The 17,621-nt window shown below is 44.4% G+C and overlaps 1 protein-coding gene and 1 pseudogene across 2 annotated transcripts; both read left to right on the top strand.

Moving 5' to 3' along the window:
* The first annotated feature begins 372 nt into the window (after positions 1–372).
* Positions 373–1,283, top strand: LOC120815731 (E3 ubiquitin/ISG15 ligase TRIM25-like; annotated as a pseudogene). The gene has a single exon (XR_013467245.1). The product of XR_013467245.1 is annotated as an E3 ubiquitin/ISG15 ligase TRIM25-like (transcript).
* Positions 1,284–1,521: 238 nt separating this feature from the next.
* Positions 1,522–16,526, top strand: klhl18 (kelch-like family member 18). Its single transcript, XM_040170645.2, has 10 exons — positions 1,522–1,814; positions 2,333–2,463; positions 2,535–2,675; positions 2,903–3,101; positions 3,168–3,328; positions 3,549–3,685; positions 7,678–7,900; positions 12,142–12,246; positions 14,058–14,169; positions 14,765–16,526. The coding sequence occupies exons 1-10, from the start codon at positions 1,581–1,583 to the stop codon at positions 15,149–15,151; spliced, it is 1,830 nt and encodes a 609-aa protein (XP_040026579.1). The 5' UTR covers positions 1,522–1,580; the 3' UTR covers positions 15,152–16,526.
* Positions 16,527–17,621: the final 1,095 nt, after the last annotated feature.

Genomic DNA, 17,621 nt, shown 5'->3' on the forward strand with positions numbered 1-17,621 from the left:
CAGTGAGTGAACTCGTCATTGGAAATGAAGACTTGTATTCTACGAGATCTTTAGGTGAGCTGACTACGTGCTAACATAGCAGCTAGGTGGGCCAGCTAACGAACTGTGATCCTGCGTTCCTGAACGCAACGCTCAGTCATCCAAACGCGACTATTTGGAGGTTGACTGTGTTCAGTGTTCAAGTTTTATCCAGCGGAAGCTGAAGCATTTTGATCAGCTCTGTTCTGTCGTTCATCACTTTATAGTTACTGTGTTCTTAGCTCCTTGCTCCTCTTTAATAACATTCAGTGTAATAATCCGCCCCCTGTAGAGTGCAGCTGGGGGTCACTGCTGCTGTTAAGGACGCTTGTAAAGGACACATGATTCACTCATGAAAACACGCACTGGAATGCAGAGAAAGCTGAAGCTCCAGCCTATCAGGGTGTGCAGCTCCAAGGTACCAAACAGCATAAGGGAGCTGATTCCTCATCCTCTGCAATGCACAAACAATCTGACTAAAGATCACTGACAGGTGGAATGAAGCAGCAAGGAGGTCATCTGGACCACGAGACCGTCTCATGTCACATCTGCCTGGATCTCCTGAAGAATCTGGTGGCTATTCCCTGTGGACCAAGCGACTGCATGAGCTGTATTCAGGGCTTCTAGGATGAAGATGGTGGGAAGAAGCTCCCCAGCTTCCCCAAGTTTAGGCAGACCTTCACCCCCAGGCCTGTCCTGGTGAAGAGCACCATGTTAGCAGATCTGTTGAAGCAGCTGATGAAGACTGGACACCAAGCTGCCTCTGCTGATCTCTGCTATGCTGGACCTGAAGACGTGGGCTGTGATTTCTGCACTGGCAGGAAGCTGAAAGCCATCAAGTTCTGTCTGGTGTGTTTGGCTTCTTACTGTGAGAAACACCTTCAGCCTCATTACGAGGTGGCTCCATTAAAGAAACACAAGCTGGTGGACCCCTCCAAGAAGCTCCTGGAGAACGTCTGCTCTTGTCATGATGAGGTGATGAAGTCAGCAGAAAGGACTGAGAGGCGGAGAGAGCTGAGCTGAACGTGAGACGACTCATCCAGGACAGAGAGAAGCAGCAGGTCAGATCCCAGCACAGAGCTGCAGTGAGTCCAGTCAAAGATCTTTAGGAGAAGCTGGAGCAGGAGATCTGGGGGCTGAAGAGGAGCGACGTTGAGAGGAGACCAGAGCTGAATTCTTACAGTATTCATGTGTAGTCACACTGGATCCAAACACTGTTATTATCTGAGGGGAACAGAAGAGTCACATTAATGAGTCTGACTGGTCGTTGTTTCACGTCTGCTTCATTCGTGGTTCAAAGTCGTCTAAGAAGGTTGGTTGCTTTATTTATGTATCACACACTTTATTGCCCCGTGCATCCACACTGCTGCTTTTCATCAAGGACACATTTGTCCCGTATTTTCCTCCACGACTTTGTTCCCCTCGTTGGTGGAGATCTCCCTCCATGAATCAGAGGCCATCCGGCAACACTTTGAAAACACATCACATCTCAATGTGTAACAAATGGTGGCAACTGTTACCAGAGAAGTTTCAGTGTCGGGAGAAGTTTACACAAAGGAGTAATGAGTGTTACAGGAAGCGCGTTTAATTGTGAAGGCACGGACCGGATGAGCGCGTACGGCGGCTCGCTTGGCCCAATCCGTGCCACTCCGCCGCTCCTGCTGACGATGGGAGACGTTCTCTGTGAAGAGCTCGAGGATATAGTTCACTTCTCGGTGCACGACCTACCGACACGAGGTTATGTCGTCATGGAGGAGATCCGACGTCAGGGTAAACTCTGTGACGTCACGCTCAAGGTACTGCCGACGACGCTCGAGGCCGGGATTAGCCTGCTGGCTAGCTAATAGCATGTCAGCTAACAGTAACAGTGTAATGTTAGATGTTAATAAAAATGCTAAAAGCGGATTATTAAAATAAGCCAACAGGCAGTACTGACAGGTTGGTGACGTCAGAGGCTACTAGCTCAGCTAACCTTTGAACCGCAGCTGCAGGTTGATCGTGTTGTCATGGTGATCACAGAGCAGAGGGCTGCAAGTGTTTCCGGTATTTTAAAAGTGGGTACTAGTTTCTGTCACTACACTGCAGCGGAGGGATATTGTACCAAATGTTACTGTATTCAAATCCTTTACTGCAGTACAAGTACATGTTGTACTGCTATAGTAAAAGTATGCCAGCATTATTAGAAAATGTATTATTTAAAGGAGGCAACACAGTAAAGGTGAATATATTAGTTCATATAGAACATCACACTACAACAAAATAGTATATAATATATAAGGAGACTACAGGTGAGAATAACCCTTGTCGCCGGCAGGTCGGAGGTCATAAATTCAGCGCTCACCGGATTGTGCTGGCAGCCTCCATCCCGTACTTCCACGCCATGTTCACCATGGACATGGTGGAGTGTAAACAAGACGAGATCCTGATGCAGGGCATGGACCCCAGGTAACCAAAAACCAGTACCGTGTCTCCCACAGCAGCTTCACCAGTCTAACCAGTCCCTGTCCTCCTCACAGTGCCCTGGAGGCTCTGATCAACTTTGCCTACAGCGGCCATGTTGCCATCGACCAGCAGAACGTCCAGTCCCTGCTGATGGGCTCCAGCTTCCTGCAGCTGCAGAGCGTTAAAGACGCCTGCTGCTCCTTCCTGCAGGAGAGGTGGGTGACGCCACCATATCGCCCAGTACGCTCCCACTCCTCCCAGCACCACAAGTTGGGTCAGTTAGAACTATCCAAAATGCCCTGTGAAGCATGAGGGGTAGTTCAGTCCAGACTACCTGGTGCATTCATTCAGAAAACAACATTTCCTTAAGAAATTGTTACTAATCTGAATTAACCCGTCCGTCTCTTCTCTGTCTTCCTGTCTGCTGGTCCTTGGTGCTTAGATTACACCCTAAGAACTGTCTGGGGGTGAGACAGTTTGCAGAGACCATGATGTGCACCACTCTCTATGACTCGGCCAACAGTTTCCTCCATCAGCGCTTTGTGGAGGTGTCTGTGTCCGACGAGTTTCTGGGTCTGAGGACTGAGGAGCTGCTGGAGCTAGTTGGCTGTGATGAACTCAACATCAAAGCAGAGGAGCAGGTGAGACACCAGAAGCAGGTAGAAACGAGTGCAATGTCCACTACTTATTGGGTTGTACCCGTGCAGGTGTTTGAGGCAGTGCTGGCCTGGGTACATCAGGACAAGGATCTGAGGGAAGCGGTGCTGCCGGAGCTTTTGTCAAAGATCAGACTTCCTCTGTGTCGACCTCAGTTCCTGACGGACCGAGTGCAGCAGGAGGAGTTAGTGCGCTGCTGCCATAAATGCAGGTGAGCCGTTTGCTACTATTTAAGTAATATGTTGCTAATGCCTGAAATTGAGGTTTGTGGGACGTTTTATAAAACCTTAAAAAGAAAACTAGGGGTTTACTTGTAACATGGCTCTTTGAGTCTTGAGTCTCAAATCTGATTCTTGGTTCTTGACTCAGAGTCTTGATTCTGAGTCTTCGCTCTGAGTCAGGACTCTGCTATGCTTCCTGTTCCTTCTCAGAGATCTGGTGGATGAAGCAAAAGATTTCCACCTGATGCCAGAACGTCGTCCTCACCTGGCAGTCTTCAAGACCAGACCGAGATGCTGCACGTCCATCACGGGACTCATCTACGCTGTGGGAGGACTCAACAGCTCAGGTACACACATCACCTGTCTTCGCAAACTCAGACACATTTATTTGCCAAGTATGTTGGACATACAAGGAATTCGTCATGGGTGCAAACGTGGCATTGAAGAAAAGAGAATATTTTTACAATTAAATTACATCACACGTCATTTAGCTGACGCTTTTATCCAAAGCGACTTACAATAAGAACATTTCAACCATAAGGACACAAACTCAGAAGAACAAGAAACAAGAAAGTGTAATTTCCTCAAATAAGCCAAATTACAACTTGCTGTAGATAAGAACCATTATAAGTCCAATGTAAGTGCTACAGTTAGTTAGTGTGTTAGTGGAGGTAGAGTCTGAAGAGGTGTGTCTTTAGTCTGAAGATGTGAAGGCTCTCTGTGGTCCTGGTGTCTTCAGAGACCTCCTTCCACCATTTAGGAGCAGGACAGCAAAGAGTGGAGATCTAGTCGAGTGTTTTGCTCTCAGTGAGGAGGAACAAGCAGTTTATCACATGCAGAGCGGAGAGTGCGGGTCGGGATGTCGGGATGGACCAGGTCCTGGATGTAAGCTGGACCCCATCCATTCACAGCATGGTACGTGAGCACCATGTTTAGAACTGGATGAGCCACCGGTACCAGTGAAGAGAGCGGAGGAGTGGAGGAGTGAGGGAGAACTTAGGAAGGTTAAAGACCAGTGGAGCTGCTGCATTCTGGATGAGCTGCAGAGGCTGAATGGTGGTAGCAGGAGACCTGCGGGAGAGAGTTACAGGAGTCCAGGAGGGAGACGACAAGAGCCTGAATCAGTACCTGCGCTGCCTTCTGAGTGAGAAGAGGACGTATCGACGGGGTTGTCGTGGCGCAGGGGTTAGAGAAGGTGTGCTGGGAAGCACAAGGTTGGTGGTTCGAGTCCAGGCTGCCCCATGTCAAAGTGTCCCTGAGCAAGACACCTAACCCCTAATTGCTCCCCGGGCAGAAATGTGAAATAGCCACGGGTTTAAAGTGTAATGCAAGTCGCTTTGGTTAAAAGCGTCTGCTAAATGACCTGTAATGTATGTAATGTGTTCTCCTGATGTTGTAGAGCGAGTATCTACAGGATGGTGTTGTCAGTGAGGGCGATAGAGGTGAAGTCAGTGGGATGCAAGACGTAGGAGGTGGGTTTGAGAAGGAGGAGCGTATGTCAGCTATTTTCTTGGTAAAGTAGTTGGCAAAGTCTCCTAGAGAAGAAGGGAGGAGGTTGGAGAAGATAGAAAAGAGTTTCTTGCGGTCAGAAAATGAAGATTGGATTCTGATTGGTAGAAAGAGCTTTTGGCAGCAGAGACAGAAGCAGAAAAAGGAGAGAAGAGATTGAAACTCAAGCAGGTCATCAGGTTGTTTATATTTACACCGTCTCCTCTCCGATGCTCGCATGGCGGCTCTCATGGCACCGGATCAGACCGACACGGAGCCGCAGGGGATTTACTGACCCGTCGGGTCATAAGAGGACAGAGAGGAGAGTCTCTGCAGCAGCGTCAGAGGAGTGAGAAGGAGTCAGTGGAAGGGAGAGCTGATAGAACAGAGGAGGAGAGAGGGAGCGAACAGGCACAGAGTCAGTGAAGTTGGACAGGAGAATGTCCAGTTCTTCCAAGAAATGAGCCAAGGAGCCTGGCGGACGGTAAAGGACAACAATGGTTAATTGTACCGTGTGACGAGTTGCACATGAGTGGAGCGGGTGGGATCGGTGAGAGAGCGGATCTGGCCCGAGGCCTGTAGTATCTGCGGGAAGCGGTTCGGACAGGTACAGGGGTCAAACACATAATTAAAACTAGAAGAAGGCGCCGCATTCAGCCGCCCAGAAGACTCCACGAAAGACTCCTTAGTCTTTGTCCTGCTCGTCTTCATGCTGTGAGGATACGCTTCCCTCGATCTGTAGTTAAATACTCCCTCGTTAGTGGAAGTCGGCTACAGCTGCGCTGACCACTCCCCCGTCGTTTAGGGGACAAAAGGTCGATTGGCCTCGACAGAAACTCCTCAAAATGCAAAACACCAATTAACTAGAATATAGAAGAATATAAAATACGAATAAAAACTAAAAAGGAAATTTAAAAAAGAAAGTGCACAGGGAAACTGATAACAATACTATACACAGGTGTATTTAAAGTGACCAAGTGTGTTTTAAATCGAGTCAGTCAGTGGGGGACCGGGTCTGTCAATGAACCTGACGGCCGACGGGAAGAAGCTGTTGGTGTGGCGGGAGGTCTTAGTCCTGATGGACCTCAGCCTCCTGCCAGATGGAAGGGGCACAAACAGGTTTTGTCCGGGGTGAGAGGGGTCGGCTACCATCTTTTTAGCTGCTTCAGGGTCCTGGAAGCGAACAAGTCCTGCAGGGACGGCAGATTGCAGCCGATCAGCCTCTCTGCAGAGCGGAGGACACGCGAGGTCACCAGACGGTGATGGAGGAGCAGAGGATGGACTCGATGATGGCCGTGTAGAAGTGCACCATCATCGTCTTTGGCAGGTTGAGTTTCTTCAGCTGCCTCAGGAAGAACAACCTCTGCTGAGCCTTCTTGGTGATAGAGCTGATGTTCAGCTCCCACTTGAGGTCCTGGGTGATGATGGAACCCAGAAAGCAGAAGGAATCCACAATAGTGACGGGGGAGTCACACAGGGTGATGGGGGAGGGTGGGGCTCTGTTCCTCCGGAAATCCACAACCATCTCCACTGTCTTCAGAGTGTTGAGCTCCAGGTTGTTCTGGCTGCACCACGACACCAGATGGTCAGACTCCACCTGTAGGCAGACTCGTCCCCACCAGAGATCAGTCCAAAGAGGGTGGTGTCATCCACAAACTTCAGGAGCTTGACGGACTAGTGACTGGAGGTGCAGCTGTTGGTGTACAGGGAGAAGAGCAGAGGGGAAAGAACGCAGCCTTGGGGGGAACCGGTGCTGATGGTCTGGGAGGCTGAGACATGTTTCCCCAGCTTCACGTGCTGCTTCCTGTCAGACAGGAAGTCTGTGATCCACTTGCAGGTGGAGTCGGGCGGTGCAGATGGGAGAGTTTGTCCTGCAGCAGAGACGGGATGATGGTGTTGAAGGCAGAGCTGAAGTCCACAAACAGGATCTTGGCGTAGGTTCCTGGGGAGTCCAGATGCTGGAGGATGTAGTGGAGGGCCATGTTGACAGCATCGTCCACAGACCTGTTGGCTCTGTAGGCGAACTGCAGGGGGTCCAGGAGTGGGTCAGTGAGGGACTTCAGGTGGGTCAGGACTAGCCGTTCAAAAGACTTCATGACTACAGAGGTCAGGGCGACGGGCCTGTAGTCATTGAGTCCTGTGATCCTGGGCTTCTTTGGAACAGGGATGATGGTGGAGGCCTTGAAGCAGGCTGGTACGTGGCATGTCTCCAGGGAGGTGTTGAAGATGTCAGTGAACACCGGAGACAGCTGGTCAGCACAATGCTTCAGGGTGTGAGGGGAAACGGTGTCCGGGCCGGCTGCCTTACGGGGATTTTGTATTTTAAAGAGCCGGTTAACGTCTCTCTCCAGAATAGAGAGGGTCGTTGAATGAAGAGTGTAAAAGATGTACGATATGGTCAAGTCCTCCGACAGAATCAGGGGTATTTAATTCATTGAGGTCCATCTAGAGATAACTTGCTCATCAAAGGTCATCACAGCAATGTCTGACTTATGCTATGATTTTATATGGATTATAGTTGTATTAACATCTGTATGTTGCCTACAATTGATGGTCAAATCATCTAAATCTAAAAATAGGAAAAGTTTGTCCTCTCTATCACTTCCTCTCCCTGTCTCTCTCTCTCGCTAATATGTGCCCATGGGAAACACTGAATACAATCAATAGAAATCCAGACCAACGCGTGGAGGTGATGTTAATCTGCCTTAAGTGTGTGAATGAACTGGTTATAACGTATTGTAAAGTAGCGTTGACCAATGACGGTTAGCACTGCGACGCTGCACATCGGCGCCCTTTGTGATCTTGGATGACTCGATTAGTCCAAAGCTGACAGACATGTTTTTCTTTATAGGTGACTCGTTAAACGTGGTTGAAATGTTTGATCCTGTCGGGAACTTCTGGGAGCGCTGTCAGCCAATGAGAACAGCTCGCAGCAGAGTGGGCGTGGCTGTCGTTAACGGGCTACTGTACGCTATTGGTGGATACGACGGCCAATCACGTCTAAGCACGGTGGAGGTTTACAACCCGGAGACGGACAGTTGGACACGTGTTTCAAGCATGAACAGCCAGCGCAGGTTAATACTCGGATCAATACACACAACTATACACAAATCAATACTCGGATCAATACACACAACTATACACAAATCAATACTCGGATCAATACACACAACTATACACAAATCAATACTCGGATCAATACACACAACTATACACAAATCAATACACACAACTATACACAAATCAATACTCTGATCAATACACACAACTATACACAAATCAATACTCGGATCATTGCACACAACTATACACAAATCAATGCTCTGATCAATACACACAACTATACACATATCAATACTCGGATCATTGTACACAACTATACACAAATCAATACTCGGATCAATACACACAACTATACACACATGAATACTCGGATCAATACACACAACTATACACAAATCAATACTCGGATCAATACACACAACTATACACAAATCAATACTCGGATCAATACACACAACTATACACAAATCAATACTCGGATCATTGCACACAACTATACACAAATGAATACTCGGATCAATACACACAACTATACACAGATGAATACTCGGATCAATACACACAACTATACACAAATTAATACTCGGATCATTGCACAATCGGATCATTGCACACAACTATACACAAATCAATACTCGGATCAATACACACAACTATACACAGATGAATACTCGGATCAATACACACAACTATACACAAATCAATACTCGGATCATTGCACACAACTATACACAAATGAATACTCGGATCAATACACACAACTATACACAAATGAATACTCGGATCAATACACACAACTATACACAAATGAATACTCGGATCATTGCACACAACTATACACAGATGAATACTCGGATCAATACACACAACTATACACAAATTAATACTCGGATCATTGCACACTCGGATCATTGCACATAACTATACACAAATTAATACTCTGATCAATACACACAACTATACACAAATCAATACTCTGATCAATACACACAACTATACACAAATCAATACTCTGATCAATACACACAACTATACACAAATCAATACTCGGATCAATACACACAACTATACACAAATCAATAATCTGATCATTGCACACGACTATACACAAATCAATACTCGGATCAATACACACAACTATACACAAATTAATACTCGGATCATTGCACACTCGGATCATTGCACATAACTATACACAAATTAATACTCTGATCAATACACACAACTATACACAAATCAATACTCTGATCAATACACACAACTATACACAAATCAATACTTTGATCAATACACACAACTATACACAAATCAATACTCGGATCAATACACACAACTATACACAAATCAATAATCTGATCATTGCACACAACTATACACAAATCAATACTCGGATCAATACACACAACTATACACAAATCAATACTCGGATCAATACACACAACTATACACAAATCAATACTCGGATCAATACACACAACTATACACAAATCAATACTCGGATCAATACACACAAGTATACACAAATCAATACTCGGATCAATACACACAACTATACACAAATCAATACTCTGATCATTGCGCACAACTATACACAAATCAATACTCTGATCATTGCGCACAACTATACACAAATCAATACTCGGATCAATACACACAACTATACACAAATGAATACTCGGATCAATACACACAACTATACACAGATGAATACTCGGATCAATACACACAACTATACACAAATTAATATTCGGATCATTGCACACTCGGATCATTGCACACAACTATACACAAATCAATACTCGGATCAATACACACAACTATACACAAATGAATACTCGGATCAATACACACAACTATACACAGATGAATACTCGGATCAATACACACAACTATACACAAATTAATACTCGGATCATTGCACACTCGGATCATTGCACACAACTATACACAAATTAATACTCTGATCAATACACACAACTATACACAAATTAATACTCTGATCAATACACACAACTATACACAAATGAATACTCTGATCAATACACACAACTATACACAAATGAATACTCGGATCATTGCACACAACTATACACAGATGAATACTCGGATCAATACACACAACTATACACAAATTAATACTCGGATCATTGCACACTCGGATCATTGCACATAACTATACACAAATTAATACTCTGATCAATACACACAACTATACACAAATCAATACTCTGATCAATACACACAACTATACACAAATCAATACTCGGATCAATACACACAACTATACACAAATCAATACTCTGATCATTGCACACAACTATACACAAATCAATACTCGGATCAATACACACAACTATACACAAATCAATACTCGGATCAATACACACAACTATACACAAATCAATACTCGGATCAATACACACAACTATACACAAATCAATACTCGGATCAATACACACAACTATACACAAATCAATACTCGGATCAATACACACAACTATACACAAATGAATACTCGGATCAATACACACAACTATACACAAATTAATACTCGGATCATTGCACACTCGGATCATTGCACACAACTATACACAAATTAATACTCTGATCAATACACACAACTATACACAAATTAATACTCTGATCAATACACACAACTATACACAAATGAATACTCGGATCAATACACACAACTATACACAAATTAATACTCGGATCAATACACACAACTATACACAAATGAATACTCGGATCATTGCACACAACTATACACAGATGAATACTCGGATCAATACACACAACTATACACAAATTAATACTCGGATCATTGCACACTCGGATCATTGCACATAACTATACACAAATTAATACTCTGATCAATACACACAACTATACACAAATCAATACTCTGATCAATACACACAACTATACACAAATCAATACTCGGATCAATACACACAACTATACACAAATCAATACTCTGATCATTGCACACAACTATACACAAATCAATACTCGGATCAATACACACAACTATACACAAATCAATACTCGGATCAATACACACAACTATACACAAATCAATACTCGGATCAATACACACAACTATACACAAATCAATACTCGGATCAATACACACAACTATACACAAATCAATACTCGGATCAATACACACAACTATACACAAATGAATACTCGGATCAATACACACAACTATACACAAATTAATACTCGGATCATTGCACACTCGGATCATTGCACACAACTATACACAAATTAATACTCTGATCAATACACACAACTATACACAAATTAATACTCTGATCAATACACACAACTATACACAAATGAATACTCGGATCAATACACACAACTATACACAAATTAATACTCGGATCATTGCACACTCGGATCATTGCACACAACTATACACAAATCAATACTCGGATCAATACACACAACTATACACAAATCAATACTCGGATCAATACACACAACTATACACAGATCAATACTCGGATCAATACACACAACTATACACAGATGAATACTCGGATCAATACACACAACTATACACAGATGAATACTCTGATCAATACACACAACTATACACAAATTAATACTCTGATCAATACACACAACTATACACAAATTAATACTCTGATCAATACACACAACTATACACAAATTAATACTCTGACCAATACACACAACTATACACAAATTAATACTCTGACCAATACACGCAACTATACACAAATCAATACTCTGATCAATACACACAACTATACACAAATCAATACTCTGATCAATACACACAAATTAATACTCTGATCAATACACACAACTATACACAAATCAATACTCTGATCAATACACACAACTATACACAAATCAATACTCGGATCAATACACACAACTATACACAAATCAATACTCGGATCATTGCACACTCGTATCATTGCACATAACTATACACAAATCCATACTCTGATCAATACGCACAACCATACACAAATCCATACTCTGATCAATACGCACAACTATACACAAATCAATACTCTGATCATTGCGCACAACTATACACAAATCAATACTCTGATCATTGCGCACAACTACACAAATCAATACTCGGATCATTGCGCAGAACTATACACAAATCAATACTCGGATCATTGCACACAACTATACACAAATCAATACTCGGATCATTGCACCGTAGACGGGTAATCATACATGGTGTCATCCTCAGCGCCATGGGAACGGCTGTGATTGACGGTAATATCTACGTGTGCGGTGGCTACGACGGAACGTCATCTCTGAATTCTGTGGAGTGTTACTCTCCAGAGAGCGACAGGTGAGTTACCTGATAGAGGTTAGCTTCATAGCCACACGTTAGCTTCACAGCAGGGCATCATGCTAGCATCATACAGTTGTGGTCAAACGTTGACATACATTTGTAAAGAACATAATGTCGTGGCTCTCTTGAGTTTCCAGTTATTTCTACAACTCTGATTTCTCTCTGATAGTGATTGGAACAGATACTTTGTCACAAAAACATTCATAAAGTTTGCTTCTTTTATGACTTTATTATGGGTTAACAGAAAAAGTGATGGTCTGCTGGGTCAAAAATATACATACATTAACATGAATTAGCAATTTTGGTGACTTAGAAAGTTGTGAATGAAATGAGCTTTATGGCCTCTTGACTTGTGAGTGATTATGAGTGACTACAAAATTTCAAAATGTAAAGTTGAACATCACGACTTGATTGTCAGAGGAAATTACTTAAAGTAAACCACGTAAAGACAAATCGTGGCACATGCATAGTCTCTGAAACAGACATGAATAAAAAGGGAGGAGTCCATCAGAGAGAGAGAGAGGTAACTAGCAAGCAAGAGACGTTAGGTCGTTCATTGAAGGTAATACTATTTCAGAACATTTTTCATATACAGGGCGCACCGGATTATAAGGCGCATAAGACACTGCAGTCAAACGTTTGACGTCGGGGCGGGTGTATGGGGGGATGTGGGGAGGTGGAGACGGTGCTTTCAGGGTCCGATCGATTTCTACTTAAATCTTCGGCTGCTCTCCAGCCACGCCACCTGCCAAGGGCCCCTTTTAGAATAACTTATTTTCCCTGTTAAGATGGTTCAGCTACTGTAAAGAAAAGGGCACCATCTCTCGCTCTTTAATCTCATGAAGCGCTCGGCGAGAACGACAGCTTTGTTTCTCCAACGCGCCCTGAAAGCAGCTCCATATCTCACGCTTTTGAGCGCCGCTCAGCATCTCGCCGTCGTAGACGAGCTTTGGCATGTTTGGCAGAGCGCCTTGAGCGCCGTGTACAACCAGTATGGATCAACCGATTAACCAATTGATCCATATATACATAAGGCGCTCCGGATTATGAGGCGTACTGTCGTTTTTTGAGAAAATTAAAAGCCTTTAAGTGCGCCTTATTTGTTTATTAAATTGTATATTCATTACTAATTAATAACGTTATTTATTAATTGTCAAATTTTTAATCTTTAAGGGTAGTTTTATAATTGATGTCGCTATTTTGTGTAAAAATATTTTACAAAATGATATTTAATATGAATTATTACTCTATTAGACCACCATTAAATGTTTTCTCTCGTGCAGCCCACTCTGTGAATCCCTGTCAAAGAGGGTCCCGGTGTTAGCATTGTAGAGGGGCCTGACGTTAGCATCTTAAGGGGGGCCTGGCGTTAAGGCCGGCGCATGGTTCTGCGTTTGGGAGGGGACGCAAGGGACACGCAAGGGGGGCTTGCGTCAGCGTCGCTCTGAAAACGCAGAAGCATAAACTAGGCTTTAGCATCACCCATCAGCCTGACGTTAGCATCTTAAGGGGGGCGTGGCGTTAGCGTCATCCATAAGCCTTACGTTAGCATCTTAAGGGGGGCGTGGCGTTAGCGTCATCCATAAGCCTGACGTTAGCATCTTAAGGGGGGCGTGGCGTTAGTGTCATCCATAAGCCTTACGTTAGCATCTTAAGGGGGGCGTGGCGTTAGTGTCATCCATAAGCCTTACGTTAGCATCTTAAGGGGGGCGTGGCGTTAGCGTCATCCAACCTGACGTTAGCAGATGTGTTTTTTGTCAGCATTCTTCCTCAAACAGTTACCTTATTACGTATTGAATCCACTGCAGGTGGACTGTGGTGACAGAAATGAGTGCGAGTCGGAGTGCTGCCGGTGTGACGATGTTTGACGGACGCATCTTTGTCTCCGGCGGCCATGACGGTTTGCAGATCTTCAACACGGTCAGTTTGATGGTCAAGGGTTAAAAAGTGAATGTGAATTGTTGTAAATAAATGTGTCTAAAGTAGAGTTGGGAAGTAAACGTGTTATAAATATGTTAGGCTAGCAATCCATTAATTCCGACACCATGATTTTATGTCGTGGTGGTGGTGTCGGAATTAATTTTCTTTTCATTTCTGGAGCATTGGGAGGGGCTCAGCACTGCTGTGCACATTAACCTTTAACCCTGGACCATTTTTAAATGGAGATTTTCATTTTAAATATCTACCAGAAGGCGTACTCGTTAAAAGCAAAACTATGTATAACCAAGAGTACTACTTCAGAGTTCCTTTCATCATCTCATTGCATTAAACAGAGGAATATGTTTAAATTGTTTGATGTTGAGTCGGAAGCTCCTTCACCTCCCTGTTTGTAATCAATATATGTATTTAATATAAACTTATTTACTATTGATATATATAAATGTAATTAATAAAACGTAATCAACACCTAGATGTTTTAGTATTCATTTATGAATGCATTCAAAATACATTTTACTTATTTCATAAAATGTACTAATATATATTTATATTTATTGCCACTCCTGCTGTCCTGCAGGTGGAGTACTACAACCACCACACCAACCATTGGCACCCGGCAGCGGCCATGATGAACAAACGCTGCCGTCACGGGGCTGCAGCTCTGGGCAGTCACATGTACGTGGCGGGGGGGTACGACGGCTCGGGCTTCCTGAGCGGCGCAGAGGTGTTCAGCTCGGCAGGTGGGCAGTGGAGCCTTCTTGTGGCCATGAACACGCGGCGCAGCAGAGTGTCGCTGGTGCCGACCTCGGGGCGCCTGTACGCGGTGGGTGGCTACGACGGGCAGTCCAACCTCAGCTCGGTGGAGATGTACAACCCCGACTCCAACCGATGGACCTTCAGGACCCCCATGGGCTGCCATGAGGGGGGGGTTGGGGTAGGCTGCATCCCTTTGCAGCCCACCTAAAACCGGCCATTCCAAGTGGGAGATTTAATCATTACTGACACTGAGCTTTATCGGCACGACGGCTCAGACCTGCACACTGACACCGGGCTTTGTGGGATTGTGGGTAAAGACGGTAGAGCTAGCCCGCAGAGGTTCGCTGCTAGCATTGCGGTAATAGACTGATTAACTGATCAATATTGATTTTATACTTGATTAAAAAGAACCAACTGGAAGTTTCTTTCTCCTCAAAACAAAGCTGCTGACTTGAACAGGAGGACCGCTCCCGTGAACGGGTTTCATTGATTAACTATAATCAAAAGCGTTTGATTGACAGGACACGGAAACAAACGTTTGAATTAAAAACCTCTAACCGAATTGTACATGGGAGTGGAATGTCCGGCTACTGAGTCTGTTCCTTTCTGTGGTTTGTCTGGCAGATCCATATTCACCATCTGCTGATTCCTAGGCTTGGGCGAGATGGGTACTTGCTAATTCCACCATGCTAAGGTCAATTTGGTACCCAGGAAGGAGCTGGTCAACTGGCCGATTTATTTTGGCGTTAATGTTGGGCTTTTTTATTTTACAAGGGACACTTGACTTTTACTTGGAGGTACTCAAACGTGTTGCTAACCTGCTAGTCCCCGTTGGTTTACACGTCTCGTCTCCACGGTAACCACCAAGGCAATTGTAGGTTGACTCATCTCGCTCAACGTCGACATCTGATTCAGATCATGATGTCCTGTCATGTTACCATGGTGACGAGGAGTGCTCATCCTTTCTACACACAGCTTTTGGCTGCATCGGTAGTGACGTCCCACTTTTGTCACAGAGACAATTCGGCTAATGTTACGTTAACTGCTGAAGAAGGCCATGGCCATGGAGTAAAAAGCCCAAGAATGAATCTAAAATGTTAACATTTTTCTGATTAAATCATTTTTCATTGACTAAAATTCTTGCTCAAATTTCTATGGACTGAGATGAAACAGTTATTGATTCGTCACTAGCCTCCTTGCACCCACAGTGATGTTTTTGATGGGTTAGATGTTTGGAGATCAATAAAAAGGCTGCAGTTTCCTGATTCAACTGTTACACTAATCATATTATTCTTGTGTGTGAAAAATGATTGTTACTGATCACGGATCAATTCTACTTCATTCAGAGACAAAATGAAACTCTTGTCATTATAAAGCTGAAGAGGAAAAAAACATCTCATCTGCCACATGGGACTACTGGAGGCTCGCCCTAAGACTGGTCCTCAAGCTCCCATGAACGATGGAGAAAAGCAGTGATCTTCTATGTGGACCTTTCCATTTTAAATCTCTTACAGTTTGTAGAACAAAAGTTATGAATTATTTGCAACCACTACTTCCTTGTTGAATACAAACATGAGAACAAACTAAGGTCCTCCGTGTACTGCTTCTTATGAACATCAATGCACCAACGTACATTCATACCAAATACCATAACTACTGAACAGAGCCTGTTTCCACTGGTACCTGGTACCGTAGAAAAATAGATTTATAAATGTTCACCTGCTGTTGGAAGGTGCCTATTACAAATTAAAATTGTTTTGCTATTGCAGTCCAAAAGATTTTCAACTCACACTTCCGGCGGAGCTTCTCTCACATTCCTGTGGAGGTAGGGGACATTGAACCAGAGTGGTGTATGTTCAAAACTTCCATTGCTGAAGCCGCGGCAGTGAGTTGTGGCCTCAAGGTCTTCGGTGCATCAAGGGGCGGTAAACCTCGAACCCCGTGGTGGACACCGGTGGTCAGGGAAGCCGTCCGACTGAAGAAGGAGGCCTTATGATATCTGATGGGACTCCGGAGGCAGTTGCAGTGTACCAACAGGCTCGAAGGGCAGCCGCCTCTGCCGTGATGGAGGTAAAGCAGCGAGTATGGGAGGAGTTTGGGGTAACTCACCGGCACCTCAGGAGGGGGAAACGGGGAACCAATCTAAGCTATGTACAGTAAGGATGGGACCCTGTTGACCGCGACTGAGGAGGTTATCGGGCGGTGGAAGGAACACTTTGAGGAACTCCTGAATCCAACTACTACGCCCTCTGGTAGAGGCGGAGCTGGAGGCGGAAGAGGAGTCAGCGTCAATTTGCCTGGTGGAGGTCACTGAGGTAGTCAAACGACACTGCAGTGGCAAAGCCCTGGGGTTTGATGATATCGGTCCAGAGATGCTAAAAGCAATGGGTGTTGGGGGGCTGTCTTGGATGACACGGCTCTTCAACATTGCGTGGAAGTCTGGGACAGTGCCAAAAGAGTGACAGACCGGGGTGGTGGTACCCCTCTTCAAAAAGGGGGACCAGAGAGTGTGTGCCAATTACAGGGGTATCACACTACTCAGCCTCCCTAGTAAAGTCTAATCCAAGGTGCTGGAAAGGAGGGTTTGGCCGATAGTCGAACCAAGGATTGATAAGGAACAATGCGGTTTTCGTCCTGTCGTGGAACGGCGGACCAACTCTTTACTCTTTCCAGGATCA

This window comes from Gasterosteus aculeatus, chromosome 3 (genome assembly GCF_964276395.1).
Source record: "Gasterosteus aculeatus chromosome 3, fGasAcu3.hap1.1, whole genome shotgun sequence".
Lineage (NCBI taxonomy): Eukaryota > Metazoa > Chordata > Actinopteri > Perciformes > Gasterosteidae > Gasterosteus > Gasterosteus aculeatus.

Coding starts and splice junctions, on each gene's coding strand:
- klhl18 (XM_040170645.2), top strand. CDS start 1,581: ATGAGTGTTACAGGAAGCGCGTTTAATTGTGAAGGCACGGACCGGATG. Junction 2,676..2,902: donor TGCTCCTTCCTGCAGGAGAG/GTGGGTGACGCC, acceptor CTTGGTGCTTAG/ATTACACCCTAAGAACTGTC. Junction 14,170..14,764: donor GTTTGCAGATCTTCAACACG/GTCAGTTTGATG, acceptor GCTGTCCTGCAG/GTGGAGTACTACAACCACCA.